Source organism: Oryzias melastigma, linkage group LG1 (assembly GCF_002922805.2).
Source record: "Oryzias melastigma strain HK-1 linkage group LG1, ASM292280v2, whole genome shotgun sequence".
Lineage (NCBI taxonomy): Eukaryota > Metazoa > Chordata > Actinopteri > Beloniformes > Adrianichthyidae > Oryzias > Oryzias melastigma.
The window spans coordinates 12838603-12853804 of record NC_050512.1 but is presented as its reverse complement, the minus strand read 5'-3'; the positions used below and the strand labels follow the sequence as shown (position 1 = coordinate 12853804).

At 38.7% G+C, this 15202-nt stretch overlaps 1 protein-coding gene across 2 annotated transcripts in view; it reads right to left on the bottom strand.

Moving 5' to 3' along the window:
* The window catches only part of LOC112137352 (protein kinase C beta type), a 31838-nt gene that overhangs the window by 1550 nt on the left and 15086 nt on the right, over nt 1-15202 (bottom strand). The window contains exons 3-17 of one of the 2 annotated variants that reach the window (XM_024259631.2): nt 15045-15127; nt 12138-12249; nt 9677-9805; nt 9140-9296; nt 8702-8836; nt 8528-8624; nt 8289-8432; nt 8044-8217; nt 7569-7660; nt 6858-6920; nt 6644-6782; nt 6483-6563; nt 6269-6376; nt 6041-6181; nt 3260-5650 (exon numbers count right to left, since the gene is read on the bottom strand). In XM_024259631.2, the coding sequence (XP_024115399.1) occupies nt 5498-5650; nt 6041-6181; nt 6269-6376; nt 6483-6563; nt 6644-6782; nt 6858-6920; nt 7569-7660; nt 8044-8217; nt 8289-8432; nt 8528-8624; nt 8702-8836; nt 9140-9296; nt 9677-9805; nt 12138-12249; nt 15045-15127 (1808 nt within the window). In that variant the 3' untranslated portion in view covers nt 3260-5497. Of the gene's footprint in view, nt 1-3259; nt 5651-6040; nt 6182-6268; nt 6377-6482; nt 6564-6643; nt 6783-6857; nt 6921-7568; nt 7661-8043; nt 8218-8288; nt 8433-8527; nt 8625-8701; nt 8837-9139; nt 9297-9676; nt 9806-12137; nt 12250-15044; nt 15128-15202 lie in introns of those variants that run through there. The other variant, XM_024259633.2, reaches the window with a different exon arrangement.

The following is a 15202-nucleotide window of genomic DNA, read 5'->3' as shown; positions in this document are numbered from 1 at the left end:
TAAAGGTCACTTGAAGAGCACATGTAAGAAAGGTGGAAGAAAAGGAAGCCAAAGTTGTAGCACACAACATAACAGAAAACCCTGCAGCTAAAACACAAACGGTTTCCTTCAGGTGCTGACAAATGATGGGACACGGGAGAAGTCGTTCATGCATGTCACAGCAAATTAGTTTTTCTCCAACAAACAGATGTTAGTTTCTAAAATAGCAGAAGCTTCATACCTTCATTTCTGGAAGAAAAAAAAAAAAAAACTTCATATGTTCAGCAGATTTCAGTCAACAATGTTGTCGACAATCAAAACTCAACACAGGTTTGGTATTATAAAAGCTAACATAAAAAGCTGTGCCAACAAACCGGGGCAAAACTACAGTTTAATTTAGTTCAACTTTATGCCAGTTTTTCTGTGACACACTCTTGCTGAGTGTTCTCACTGTACATCACTTCTTTTTTAATCTATCTGGGGTTTAAAGCTCTGTAGCCGGTCAAACAGCTAATGTGGAGTTAGCATGTCATTGCTAACATATTCCAGTGATGCCAACAGAATTAATAACAATCTGGTCCTAAGAGTTAAATTGAATATGAGGGAATATTATACCTCGGCTGTTGTGGCTTTACACGATATATATTCATATTAGTAAAAAACACACAAAAACATGATGCGCACTTAAGAAAAATAGCATTTTTAATTTAAAAAAGCTAAGGACTTTACACTGAGAGGACACCTTAAGTCATAAATCTATTGTTTGTTCTCCATCAGCTCTTTATGAATTAGTAGAAAATGCTCCTTCCACGGGAGGGAAATTAAAATGTTTATATCTGCTGTTTTAACCTGCTGGAGTCTTGTGAGAAATAACAACACCGTTTCTTTTTTTTTTTTTTAAAGGGCAAGGTACAGCATTTGTTAAAGACATAAATCCTTACATGTGGACTCACACACATCTTAAAGAATTCTTTTCACAATAAAATCAACCAAATAAAAACGTCTAAATCATGCCCCATCAAACTAACGCTAGCTAAAAGCACAGATAAATGCTTTTAAAATTATTGTAACTAATCCACTTATAGCGGTCAGTTGGAGACTTAAACACTGGTTAAAAGAACCGGCTTCAAAGTTTAGTTGGCGTTTGTTCTCATGTTTGAGAACCATCTCAGCGGTTCTACACAACCAGACGCTTCAACCTGATAGTCTGCTGTTTGTTTGAGTGTACCGAGTATTAGTAGAAATCATGCTGAATAAATACAGAAAAAAGATGATTACTAAAGGAATTTGAATGGTTGAAGTGAAATGTTAAAATCTAACATGATTTAAAAAGATGCTAGGATTATTATTTTGTTATTTTTATTATTATTTCGTTCTAATCTAGAGATGACTCCTATGAAGTAACCACTTCAGCTTGAATGTTATTAGATATGTGGGTTACTATAAAGCCAGATCTGGTTCAAAGTAACATTTGACTTAAACAACCAACATGAACAAAAGCATATTTTTGGTAATACTTTAAATATGCAACATTGACTGTACATGAGAACTGGACAGAGTGACCCCTCCCCTCTGGCTTTTTAAACAGGAAGTACCCGCTGGTCCCAAAAACCAGAAATTCCATAGACTACTATTGAGAAATAATCAGCTATTGCTCAGACATATTTGTACAAAAAACTAGTCTTGCTCTCCTTACTTTTTTGTAAAACATGTTCTCACAAACCTATTGATATATTTTTGCTGTAGCAAAAGTTATTCAAGTTATAAACTGACCAATCAGATGCCTCAATGAAAGTCCATCGAACATTCAAACTGTCTGACAGATTGTCTTGAGCCTGCTTTCAGTGGAATGGGAGTGGCCTTCTAACAAGCTGACTGGAGAGTGTGGTTGCCATAGAAATGTAAACTAAGACCAATCAGGGTTTACTGAGGATGTCAGGCTCTAAATGACGACTGAATTTACTTTATTTGGTTGGAGCCGGAAGTGAATCATTTTTTATGGGTGACGTCTCACTTGCTCTCTCCAGCTCTTTATATACCATCAATGATATGGAATAAACTTTTTATCTATTAAAAAAAAAAAAAATTAAAGATTTTACTTTTAGGTAACAACATAGTTATACTTAAATTTTAAATAGTTAAATGTCTTTTAACTTTATTTTAAATAAGTAAAGTGGAAATGAAAGACAAGTTTAATGCCTTTTCCGTTTCATTTTACCAGTCTTAAGTAATTTGTAAGATTGTGAAATAAAGTTGGTTCATATTCCCTTGTCAAAAACCTCCACACAGGACAGAGAAGAGCAGGCTGACAAGAGACACACACTACTGAGAAAAAGCCAAGAAAACACGTAGATTACAGAATTAAAGACCCTTCAAACCACGTCAACACAAATGCAGAAAGATCCAAGACGAACTTCCAAAGCCAGAGAAAGAGGAAACGTTCCAGTACAGAGCAGACAAAGATCGGTAAGAAGCCAAACGACAACTAGAGAGGATTTCACACAGGGAAGCAAAGCAGAGAGTCTGTAGCAACACACACACACACAAAGCATTTCATGTCCTACCTCCAGTTTTTGTCTCATCACAGGCCGGAGGCTGGAAGTGTTTTTCCTACAATCCTCAGTGTGATGACATAGATTACAATCTAAAATGTTAAATGTGTGTTTTCATGGAAATCTCTTCAAATCCTAACATATGAGCTGTGGTAATACCCAAGTGCTCTATGCCCTAGGATTAATTATTAAAAAAATAAAAGGAAAGAAAAACTGTTGTTTTTATCTAAAAAGTGTAAAGCTAATTTATTTTGTCAAATTGTATTCACCTTTGAAAGACCCACTCCGAGGAAAGTTGTGTTTTCAACTCATTTTTGTAGTATTTTTCTAATGATGAAGGACAAATATAAAGTAAATTCAGCTTAAAAGTGCATTTCTGAGTAAGTTTTATTGAAATGATTGGGAATCAGGAAAAATTTCCATCTAAAAAAGCTTTTTTTATGTAGAAAATATGCTGCTCTTTGAGCTCTCAGCAAAGGGGAGGGGAAAGGGGGCGGCGTTGCTCCACAGTGTCTATCTCTCCCACAAATCAGAGGGGAATTTCAAATGAAACCCTACCGCTCTGCATAAACTATGTCCTAGAAACACCAACTTTAAAAAAGGAATTTGGCTAAAAACAGCATAATCATAATTAAAAGATGACAGTGAATGCTTTTAAAATCGATCTAAAGAGGATCGGAGCGGGTCTTTAAATCCTATGAAAGCAGTAACAAGACAGACAACAATAGTAGTGTGGCAAGCACCAGCAAGTATATTATCAATTTCCAGTCATACAGGACAATTACACAATCCACAGAAGCATCTCTCCATTCAGGAGCAACTCATCCAAAATGTATACTGTACCTAATACCATTGTCTGAGAAAGTGCTCACTTCTTTCACCTGGAGGAATCGCTGTCCTTTGAACATTATTTCCAATTTCAGCCTCCTCGCTCAGTGATACAAGCTCATAGAACATTAGTCACATTGCCACTTTCTTGCATTGTTACACAGTTACAAAAGTAGAACACAACTCAGACAATTCACCTGAAACATGAACGATACTTTCAAACAGTACTGGTGAACAGGCTATAATGCATATCATGATAGTCACATGTACTTAAAAAATGGCACAAAGTACTCTCCTACATGGTTGAGTTGAGAGCAATTCTTTTCTACAACCTTGTGAACCTTGTTTTGGCACTTCTGGAGGTCTTTGTGAGCCGGCGACTTGCCGGCTCTTACAAGACTCGTGTGTGTGAACCTGCATCCTAGCAAAAAATATTTACGTCAATAAAAACCCAGTAGAATGTGGAAAAGGTTTTCTGAGTTCTGGGATCAAAAGAAATGTAATGAACATTATAAAAAAAAAAAAAAGAGGATCGTCAGCTTGATGAAAACATGCAACTCTTGTGGACTTTATGTGTAAAGATTATATACTAGAAAAATGCAGAAAACCTCACCACAACAATGAAAAGAAAATGCATAAGTGCCTTCGTACAGACAAACCAAGGTCAACACTGGGAAACGGATCTGTAGTAAAACAATTACAGCAAGAAGTTGGTCCATTTTCACTTACACTGCGTGAACTAGCAACGTGGGATCATAGTACACTCAACAACATCAGCAATGGGTCATCATATGCAGTTACAGGCAGGTCAGAACAAAGAAGGTTCAGGTACGGGTTTGACATCCACCTGCTGACATGAGCAGCCAGGGAGTGTTTGAAAGCAAGCAACATTTCTGCACCCAGGGTGGAGATCCAGCCGTTACAGCTGGAACAAACGCAACAGTCACTTGTCTAACTACAGAAGACCCAGAACAATGTCACCGCTGGAGGACAGAGGAATCTCTTACTTGCACCTTGACACAGAAATATGTTATTGTTTTGGCTGTTTGCTTTCACTCGTGCACATATCCATCTGAGCGTCGTTTTAATAATGGGACAAATTGGACAAATGCACTTATTTGTCATCTTTCCAAAAGAGTCATTTTGAAAGTTTAGTAGGAAAAACAATAACAGTATAGCTGAAAGGCACAAACTCTTTCTGCTTTGTCTGGATACATTAGGCAACATAATTTCCTTGATTCTTAGACCCCTTTTTTCAAGTATGCCCCAAAAAACAAAAACATCTAAGGAACACAGCAATTTTTGAACATATTGCTATATAACTTACTATCTCAGCGATGCTAACAGCTAGTGAGGCTGTCGTTTGGCAACCGGCCACCGAAAGGTTTTTCTGGAGTTAGCAAATGTAGCTACATTTTTAAAGCTGAATTTTGACAGGAAAAACTGACATTTTTTGACAAGCTAATTGCATTATAGAAAGATTTACATGTTTAAAAAATGTATTTTTTTCTTTGGAAATTATGGACTGCTTCATGCTAATCAAAAGGCTTTTTGATCAATCAATAAGTAGATCCCCAAGTCATCAATCGTCTTACTTTAAAGATTTTGTTTTAGCTCCTTATAAAATATCCCCTTACTTCATTTGAGTGTATTTCTTTTGTTGCAGCTTCAAATACACTAAAGTAGTGGCTGGCTAACTAGTAGCTTGTTAGCATCCTCACCCACCTGTTGCATATAGCTTCAGCAAAAAAGAAATATTAAGTATACTTACATTGCATAATTGTTCAACTTTTCTCTAGATTTTCCTGAATTCATTGTGTTTACAAACATTATACGACTTATTTTAGATATGTTGACGAATAATTCAAAGTTAGCATGATTTTAGAGAAGCTGTTTTAAAATCAGGTAATCCCTTCACAGTTTTGTATTTTTAGGTCACATGCTGTTATCCCTCATCAATACTCTACAGGTTTTTGGAAAGACAGTAAATAAGCACATTTCCTCAAATGTTCCCTTATTTAACACCCTCTTTGATGCAGCCTGGATATATGATATGATGACTTTTTTCTTTCTGTGCATTTTGCTTGCAATGTAAAGCAAGGGAGATTTCTGATGCCACCCAGGGATTTGAGGCACAGTCAGTGAGTTGTTTGAGCGTACTCGGGGTTAACAAATGAGAAGCCTTGGAATTCGTCCTGGTCCAGGTTGGATATTAGCTCCTGATCTGGGGGGGTCAGCGTTGGGGGGTTGCGTGTGAAAAAGCGATCAAAGTTCTCTCCGTCACGCCCACACTGCCGTGGAGAGGAAAGGAGAAACATGGTGGGGGTGAAGTGAGTGGGATGACGGATGAAAAGAACAAAAAAACAACAACAAAGAGAAATACAACTAAAATGGGGCATTGACCAATCAAATCACAGACAGCCGGAACTGTGGATTGCCATTGGTGTAAATGGAAACGGGGACATTCTAACGTCTTCATTGGTGATTGCACTCACAAGCTTCAGCTCTGCACTTGTCAGTGTAGTGACCAATGGTGGAGAATGACTGGGTTCTAAGGATGAGGGGTCTAAGGATATTTTCAAACTTACCAGAAACATTTGACTTTACTTCTCTCTGTTAATCTAAAGTGTTGAGGCTGGATAACACTGACAAATGAAGACAGTAAGTTTGATCATACTCACAGCTTTCGGCTTGAAAGGCGGCTGGACCATTTTGTTCTCTAGTTTCTCCCAGTCTATATAACGGAAAAAGGCGTGCTCTTTGATGTCTCGCTCCCCCTCTGGACCGCAGCCGAGCCGCTTACCGGGGTGTTTGGTCATGAGCTAGAATTCCAAATACGCACATGTATTGCATTGGTTTATAATTGAGAAGCCAAATGAGGAGTTTTATTGTGTTAGAGCTGTACACACCCCCTTGCAGATAGCAACGGCTTCTTTGGACATGGACTTGGGATAGGAGACGTGATGCTCCATGATCGACTGGAACAGCTCATCTTCATCCTCCCCATCAAAAGGTGGCTGCAAAGAAAAACAGACGCCTCATCGCTTTCTGTTCTTCACTCCAGTGATTACGTGTAAAGCCTGATTTAAATAAGTATAAGAATGTATGAATAAGTATGCAAACCTGTCCAGCAAGCATTTCATAAAGCAGAACTCCAAAGGCCCACCAGTCTACAGACTTTCCATAAGGTTGATAGGCGATAATCTACAAGAGAATTTTATAAACGCTTAATATAATTACATTTAAAAGTCAACACTTGAGCTGCTGGTTAACACTGAACTCACCTCTGGAGCAATGTAGTCCGGTGTCCCACAAAAAGTCTTTGTGGTAACTCCATCCAGCATGTTCTCTTTGCACATGCCAAAGTCTGCAATCTTTATATGGCCCTCAGAGTCCAGCATCACATTGTCGAGCTTTAAATCTCTGTAAAAACACAAAACCAGAGTCTCAGTGGATGGAAAAACAATGGTAGAATAGGAAACCTAAAACTGCACTCACCTGTATACGATGCCTCTGGAGTGCAGGAAGAAGAGGCCGATGGCAATCTCTGCAGCATAGAACCTGAAACACACGAGTGTTTGCTGAAATCTGGGTGGATTGTGTAATGAGTTCAGAGTGAGTGTGTGTCTCGTGTTTCCAGCCTCTGGATGACATCAAAAAAGCTTGAATGTTTTTTTGCATTTGAATTTGTAAAATAAAATGCAAAAAAAGGCTTTAAAAAAAGAACAAATTGATTTTTTTAAATGCAACGTTATGTTTTTTTTTGTTTTTGCCCGTACTATTTTTCTATTTCACTTCTTTGCTTTTTATTCAAACATGTTGAGGATAAACTTTAAGGTCTTCTCTTTGGAAGTCTAAAGATTCTTCCATCTTGTTCTTGAAGATTTGTTTTAAACCTTATTGTCTCAAAACACAGAAAATTAGAAAAGTTTTCTGAAAGTTTTTCTAAATACTGCTCTTAAAATAAATGACTCCTACAAATATATAATCACTTTAAAATGACGAGTTTTAGACAACATTATAATTGTGACTTTTTCACTACCTTAGTCTGAAAATGTTTCATTAAGTTAAAACAGGAAAAAGCTCAAAGTTAACTAATCTCTCAAATAAAATATAAATATGTTTAAATGAAATAAAAAAATGTCAACATCCTACTTTGGTTTTCATTTGAAACTGTGCTTGTTTGTGTTTAATCCTGAGATTACTCACACAGCATGAGGCTCTTTAAACTTGCCGACCTGTTGGATTTGGTACATGAGGTCTCCTCCATTCACATACTCCATGACAAAATATAACCGATCCTGGAGGCAGGAATCACAAAAGATAAACAAAGAAGGAAGTTACAAAAAAAATATTCAAATCAGTTTTAGATCATTCAACATGCAGCTTATGCATTTAAAGGCCCACTCTGATCCTCTTTTGATCTAATCTCAAAGTCTTTTATTTATGATTATGACGTTTTTAGTCATAAATCTAAAAACCTGTCATTTTCCTCAATCATCAGAAAAAGGCTACAAGAACATCTTAGAAACCCCCAAACCACAATTTTCATCATAAGAGCTTTACTTTTCTGATTCTAAAGTAAATTATGAATGAATACTACCCAATAATACTAAATATTTATGCAGGATAAGCCAAAAGTCCCTTGTCCACATCTAGCGTGAAGATTCTGGACGTTCCTTACTGTGGTTTGGAAACACGAGTGCAGCTGGGTGAGGAAAGGTGGCTTCCCTGACAGAGCGAGGACCCTCTTCTCCACCATGGTGCACTCCACGTCGTCATCTTGAATCACCACGTCCTTTTTCAGGACTTTGATGGCGTACAACTCATCTGTTCCTTTTCTCTCGGCCAACATCACCTAACAAGAAAGGAAAAAAAGGCTTTAGAATATTGTGTTTCTCTGCTCTCTAACCACATTGCAATCCTCACCTTGCCAAAGCTGCCTTTGCCCAGAACCATGATAAAAGTGAAGTCTGAGAGCTTGACGCGGTCTTGATTGCCATTGCTGTCGTACTTGTGTACAGACGAGGAGGAAGAAGAGTCTGTGGGTTTTCCTGGACCCACTTTCGCCCTCTGGAGTCAGAAATAATTTAAGGAATTTAGGAAAGAAATATTTCAGAACGAACAACAATTTACTAATGCACAAAAAAAATCTCCATTAATCTCACCTCAAACTTTTGCCGTAGCTCCTCATTACCCTCTTCTCCTTCTGGCTGGACGGGAACGTTAAAGTATTCTCCTTCTTCTTGAGACAGTAGCTTGAACCTAAAACCCATAAACTAAGAGATCAGAACATAACAAAGGTTAAAAAATTACTAAAAATGTCTCCTGAATCTTCTCACCATCCGTCAATCCCTTGTTTTTGTAGCTCAGAAATCCCGAAGGACAGAGAGCCCATGAAGTCATTCCGGCTGGTCAGATCCCAGTCCCACACCTCCACTGACAGACGGCGGTCTTTGTCGCTTTCAAAGAGTTTACTATAAAAGCAAACGACAACGGTTTGATTAAAGTCACATTGGTAGCTATAAACAAGTAAAATCAAGTTGATCTATCTGAACCTTCTGTTCAGAAAGGTTTTTAGAGAGGACAGATCTGCTCAGAACCACCTGAATAACAATGAGCTCAAACAGGAAAGAGAAATGGGAAACGAGCTCTCCTGTGAGCTCTAGTTCACTTCATGCTTACACGACTGTAAACTGGAGCTTTATTTAACAAGGCCAGACAGTAAGAACTGCCCTAAAACTGATGTAAAATGAAGCAAAGAATAGGGGATTTCTCACAATGTGAAGGTCTCGTTCCAGGAGGGGTTGAGGCAACATTTAATGGTCTTTGTCTTCTGCTTGCTCTCATTCTTGGGATCAGGAATCAGCTTGAGTTTGACGTAGGGATCTGACAGGCCATTTGGGTCCATGGGCACCAGGTTCCTGGCCTCTTTGACTGTGAACAGGTACAAAAACATATTCTAGTTAATGGGTTCTTTTTTCCAAAAGAAAAGCAAACAGCGAACCTTCAAAAGTTATATCTATACCTGTACCTAAAAGCTTTTAAGGTCTGTTCTGCTCTTCCCTAAACAGCTTTACATCTGAGAACACTTAACGGCAGTTTAGTTTCTGTTCCATAATCAATTGGCTGCAGTGTGGGAGAGAAAGCCGGCACATGGACGCATGTCCCAGAGGAAAAGTGGGCCAATCGTTGCCTCATTGAACGACTAATGGACTTTCCGGTTTTACTCCTCAGCTGATAAAGTGTGTGCGAGTCAAAATGAAAAAAAAAAAAAAAAGTGAGAATGAAGAGAGTAATGGACAGAGCATACTCACTGGTGACGGTGAGCGTCTCCCGACTGATCTGGGCTGTTATTTGGATGCGACCTCGTCTTTCTGTGTGATCTGTCCCGCAGAGGCTTGGGACGTTGGCAACACATCGCTTGTGGATGTTCATCATACAATCTGAGCAGAAAAGGAAAATACACAACAAGTCAGCATTGTGACCAGAACCATCAAATCCCTCCGAATAAACAAAACGACTCAGAGGAAAAGTTTCTTTCTTTGAAGTTTTTCTTAAACAAATCAGGTTTTGCCATAGATGTTTGCAGATTTGAGCTGTGGCCTTCAGTGTAGTTTACCAAGCAGTTTTTACTGCTGCATTCAATGTCAACACATTTAATGTTGTTTCTGTCTCTGCTTGAACTCGATGTGCTCTCCTGTCATGTCAGAGCGATCTTTAAAATCTACTCACAAACGGGTTTCTATTCCAAATAGACTGGAAGATACTCATGAACAATATAAAGACATATGTTATGGGTATCTAGAGCTGTTAAGGTTTCTGGGCCTATTTTTTGTCTATGTTTTGGCTTTTTTTTAACCAACCAACCAAAAAAAAAAAAAGAAATTATCTTGACTTAAATTAATTAACCTTCAGGCACAAAAAATCACTTAAAAGGGGTTAAAAAAAAAAAAACACTCAAACTTTTTGAAGTCATCCCAAGGGTGCCCACTAGATGGCAGACTGGCCTGAGATCCAGAGCCACTTGTGGGTGGTGGCTCCACTCTGAACTGTAGACTAATCTTTTGCTGTTTGTTCTGCTGGATTCTGACATAAAGAGAATCCACCACTTCCTGATATCTCACGTTAATCTAAAGAGAATAAAATGATGTGGGAAAAATGAGAAGTTGTTTTCTATTTTAACTTTAGACGAAGTTGCTTGTTGGTTTCAGGAAGAAGGAGGTGAACCATTGCACTCTTTCTTCCACATGTTGTCCCTCCGTTAAAACTGGTGTTTCAACTTTGCACAGCCTGCTTCCAAAGTATTGAAAAGGCTGTGTATGTGTGTCTGTGGGGGTGTGTGCGTGCGTGTGTGTGGGGAGGGGGTTCATCTACAAAAAAAGGAAGATCACTAAATCAGTATATTTGTATTTAAAGGCAAGGACAAAACAAGATACAACTGTTTTTATTTTACATTTGTTTATTAATCAACTCAGTAATGCACAATTCTGCAGTAAATTGTGCTCAAATTAACATGTATTTTATTTTCTCAAAATGAGAATTTAACCGTTTGATTTTTGTATCCAATCCTTTAAAGTAAATTAAATATTTTTCTGATAATTTTGATTTAACAGAACTGCAAATAACCAGTTAGTTCTGTAAAATGTGCAGCTCCACTTTACTCACAAAGAGGCCAATTCAAAGTCCGTTTGCTGCAAGCAGCCATAAAGAGGAAATGTGTACCCACCAAAAGTGCTGAGAGACAAACTTCCCCTTTGAGTCACTAATAAATGGCTCTCAGCCGATGGAATGTAAAAGTACATCATCAGCAAGGTTAATTATTGTACTGAGAGAAAAAAGTCAAAATGTTGTTTTAATTTAGCTCAACTTTGATTTATTAATAGCAATCTGTATATTAAAAAAAGCTTTAAAATGTAAAAAAATGACATTATGCATGTTTTAATGCAAAAACACTCCACTAGTAATTGACTTACTATAATTCTTTGCTTGACTGTAAGAAAATCTACACACATTCAGGAAGACTTGATTGAAAGCATTCATCTGTGTCCATTTGAGATTGTGAGGATGAACAAGCATCTCAAAATAATCTTGTTAATGATATGTTCTTAAATCATGAAAGTCAACAAGAAGCTTATGAACAATGTTTCAGATATATTCATTCATTCATTTTCTTGACTGCTTTGTCCCTTCCGGGGTCGCGGGGGTGCCGGAGCCTAACCCGGCTGCTGATGGGCGAAGGCGGGGTTCACCCTGGACAGGTCACCAGTCTGTCGCAGGGTTTCAGATATATAATCTCTCAAAAGAACCACCACAAAACCAGAGATTTTAGGAACAAATGAGGTCTGCACTAATTTACCCGGTGACTGCCTGTGTTTTTAGTTTAGAATAGAACTTCCCACAGCAAGGTCAACGAGAAAGAAACAGAGGTTTGTGTTGCACTGCAGCAGAATGATAGTTGATTTCAAATGATAAAGTTTTTATACAGCGCTCCATTATACAGTGTTGCAAAAAGACGGGAAACCTGTAAGCCCCTTAAATAAGAACAGACTAAAAAAATAGTAATGCTTAAAATAGGAAACACAACTCTGAGTTTCTGTTGAGGTCAAAGCAGTACAAGTACACTTTAAAAGGCAACTTCTAGCTTATTTTCATTAATGCAACCCCAATACATTTTTTAATAGAAATAAAATAAAATATTCATTTTAACCAATTCTGAGGAAAACAAAAATTCAGTTGAGCTGATATAACAAAAAATGCTGATGTTGGAGTACGTACGGTCACATTTCATGCCCTGGTGTATCAGCCCGTAGAGGAGGGAGCCACAGTGGTCACAGAAGGTGGGGCTCGAGTAGGTGTGGACCTTAAACTTGTGTTTGCTACGAGGATCCTGCAGAAACAGAAAAGGTACAATGAAGAAAGAATAGCTTTCCTCGATATTTCTATGCCAGCAATCCAATTAAAAAAAACCATCAGCTCAGCAACTCACTGGTGACATTTCAACAGCATTAACTACCATTCATAACCTCAACCTGCTGCATATTTCAGTTTCAGATAGCTGTAAACACAGCTTCATCCCTCATTATCCAGGTGAGATTGGGAACAGGATCTTGTCTTTGTCAGCGAACATGTGCTAACCACTGCCACAAAAAGCCGCCTTAATTGTGAGCGATTGCTGAATAATTTATTTCCAAACTGGCATCCCTCTGTGGGGGCCTTCATAGGGTTTGAAGAAAAGAAAAAAAAAAACTGGCTGCACGCTTTGGCTGTTGTTCAGCCACAAGTGTTTAAGTACAGGTGAAGAGCAGTGCCTGGCGGGCATTTTATCCGGCGCCCCTGCGGGTAAAACAACTCCATGAATGACCAGGTCTTCCACACAGGAACCTCTTCATGTTGTTACTGTGACATTTAAAGACCCACTCAGATGAAAATTGTGCTTGTGGTGATTTTAATATGCTCTTGAAGCATTTTGGAGGACATATAAAAAGAAAATTAAGCTTAAATTTGCATTTCTGAGTGTTTCCTTATTCCAATTTTTGCGAATCAAGAGCAGACACAAAATGGCATACGGAATACTCCTAGAAAATACTCTGGGTGGAATACTCCATTCGGATGCATCCACTTGCAGACAAAAAGATCCATGTACATCTTTGATTTCCTCATCCGAGCTGACATCTGGCTCAAAACGGTACGACTGGATAGCTCCAATATACTCAAGGTAGCAGTGCTATTTTTGTTGCACTGGTAATGTTAGGTTTGTGTTGTCAGGGCTGTAAACTAGCAGGAAAGAGTGTAAACAGATGGATGATGGGAAGTGAGACCAAGTTTACTTTGCAGCAACAGGAGGTGAACTCCTAATGAACTCTTGCTGTTCTGCATGAAGAAAAAAAGTCATAGAAAAAGACAGTTTTTTTTTTAAATGTTTCTTAAATTTTGTGATTGGTCAAGTGGTGTAAGTCCCACATCATTTTAAAAGTTTCACGTCATCATCCTCTGCAGCTCCAGTAAAAACTTAGCTTTGGGCACGTTATGTTCTCGATCAGTGGGTAGAATATTAATCCATTTTTGTCCTGAACTTCCATATAATTCCTCAACTGAGGAATTCCTCAACATCCGGCTACTTTGAGGCGAAGGCGGGATTCACTCTGGACAGATCGCTGGCTTTCGCTCCCACAGCGGAGCTCACTCCCTTGATATGCGGGCAGACAGAGAGCCGCTGCGGGGTGCGGAGGCTGCCAGCTCAGGGCTTATCAAGACTTGAAAAAAAAAAAGAAAGAAAAAAGGGAAAAAGGTCCCCACGGCCCCAGTACTTGAGAAAATCTTTTAATAATAATCATATAACCCCAAACATAGAGACATGATTACCAATGTTTTTGTAGAACTCTTCACAATATATAAACCTGATCTCTCAACATCATCTGTGTTCCACCATTCCTTATAGCGATTATCCTAAAAACATTAGCAGGTAGCTCCTCCCACATGTGGCCCTGGCAGCAAACTCAGGCAGGCGGCGAGCTGCGAATTCGACACATGGAGAAAGAGGGACGGGCCACGTGAATTTGTAACGTCTAGTGTGAATGCAGTTATGGTATTAGCTTTATCATGGCTCGTAGGTGTATTGGCTTCAGTTGTGAAAATCTACTAGCTTGAACAACTTTCCAAGAGACTTGGAAGTTAGGCAACGGCGGTTTAGTGCAACTGGCTTTGAATCCAACGAACTCCTTACTGGTGATGGGATTTGCAATGAACATTTCACTCGGATTTGTTTGTTTAATACATTAGCCTTTACTAGCTTATGATGCTAGCGTCATTTCTGGACCAGGAGCACATGCCTCCATAGAAAGTGGAGGAGAACAATCAGAAAGTTCTGTGGAGATAATCTCCATATTGATGATGCAGCATGACTACATTACCTCAAGCTAACCTCTCTGTCAATCACAGATCCAACCCCCCCCCCTTTGCACTTTTCAAATCTGGGCTGAGAGTGGAGTCAGCCTCCAACTGTCCTGTTGTGTTACCCTTTAAGTCCTTGTATTTGCATTAATAGCAAGAAAAGAGCTCAGTTAGGGAGTGAAGAAGAATTAAAGCATAATTTTAATAATAGAGGTGAAAAACAACAAAAATGGAGAAGCATTTCCAATCTGGATAACTGATTATGTGATTTATTTTCATAAATTTACAACAGAAAACAAGAAAATGTTAAAGAGACACAGGTTTTCAGAAAAAATAATACATAAGAAAAGGCTCTGGTGATGCATCAAAAGCCAAGAAAGAGTTAAAGATTAGTGAGCATCAGCATATGACTTCAAAATGCATGCTGACTCACAAACGGAGCAAATGAGGGACATTGGCTCATTAAACTGAGGCAGCCAGGCAGCACATTTTCCCTTTACTGACATGTCCTAATATGATTTGGGGTTGACATGTCAGCAGGAGGGGGGAGGCCAGAGGAAACAACTCTGTGTGTGTTCTCACCCAGCAGCACAAACGCAAAACAAAAGCCAATACTGACCTTGGTGATTTTATTAATAACCAGCCTCCAGCCACACAGCAACACGCATGTAATACAATACATGGGATTTGAAAGGGAGCGACCACAGTTACAGGGAGAGATGTCAGTTTTTCAAAATTAAGTGTTTCATGCTGAATGGGACATTCGTGTGTTTGTTAACCGTTTTCACTTACATCTGAAGCAGGTCCTTTGTCGGCCCCTGGACAGGAAAAGGTGACAAATTCATGACAGCGCTTATGGACCACAAAACAGCACACTGGGAAGAAGAAGCAGAGACAGAAAAAAAAAAACCTATTATTAGTAACTTCCTACTAAAACAAAATAGACATTA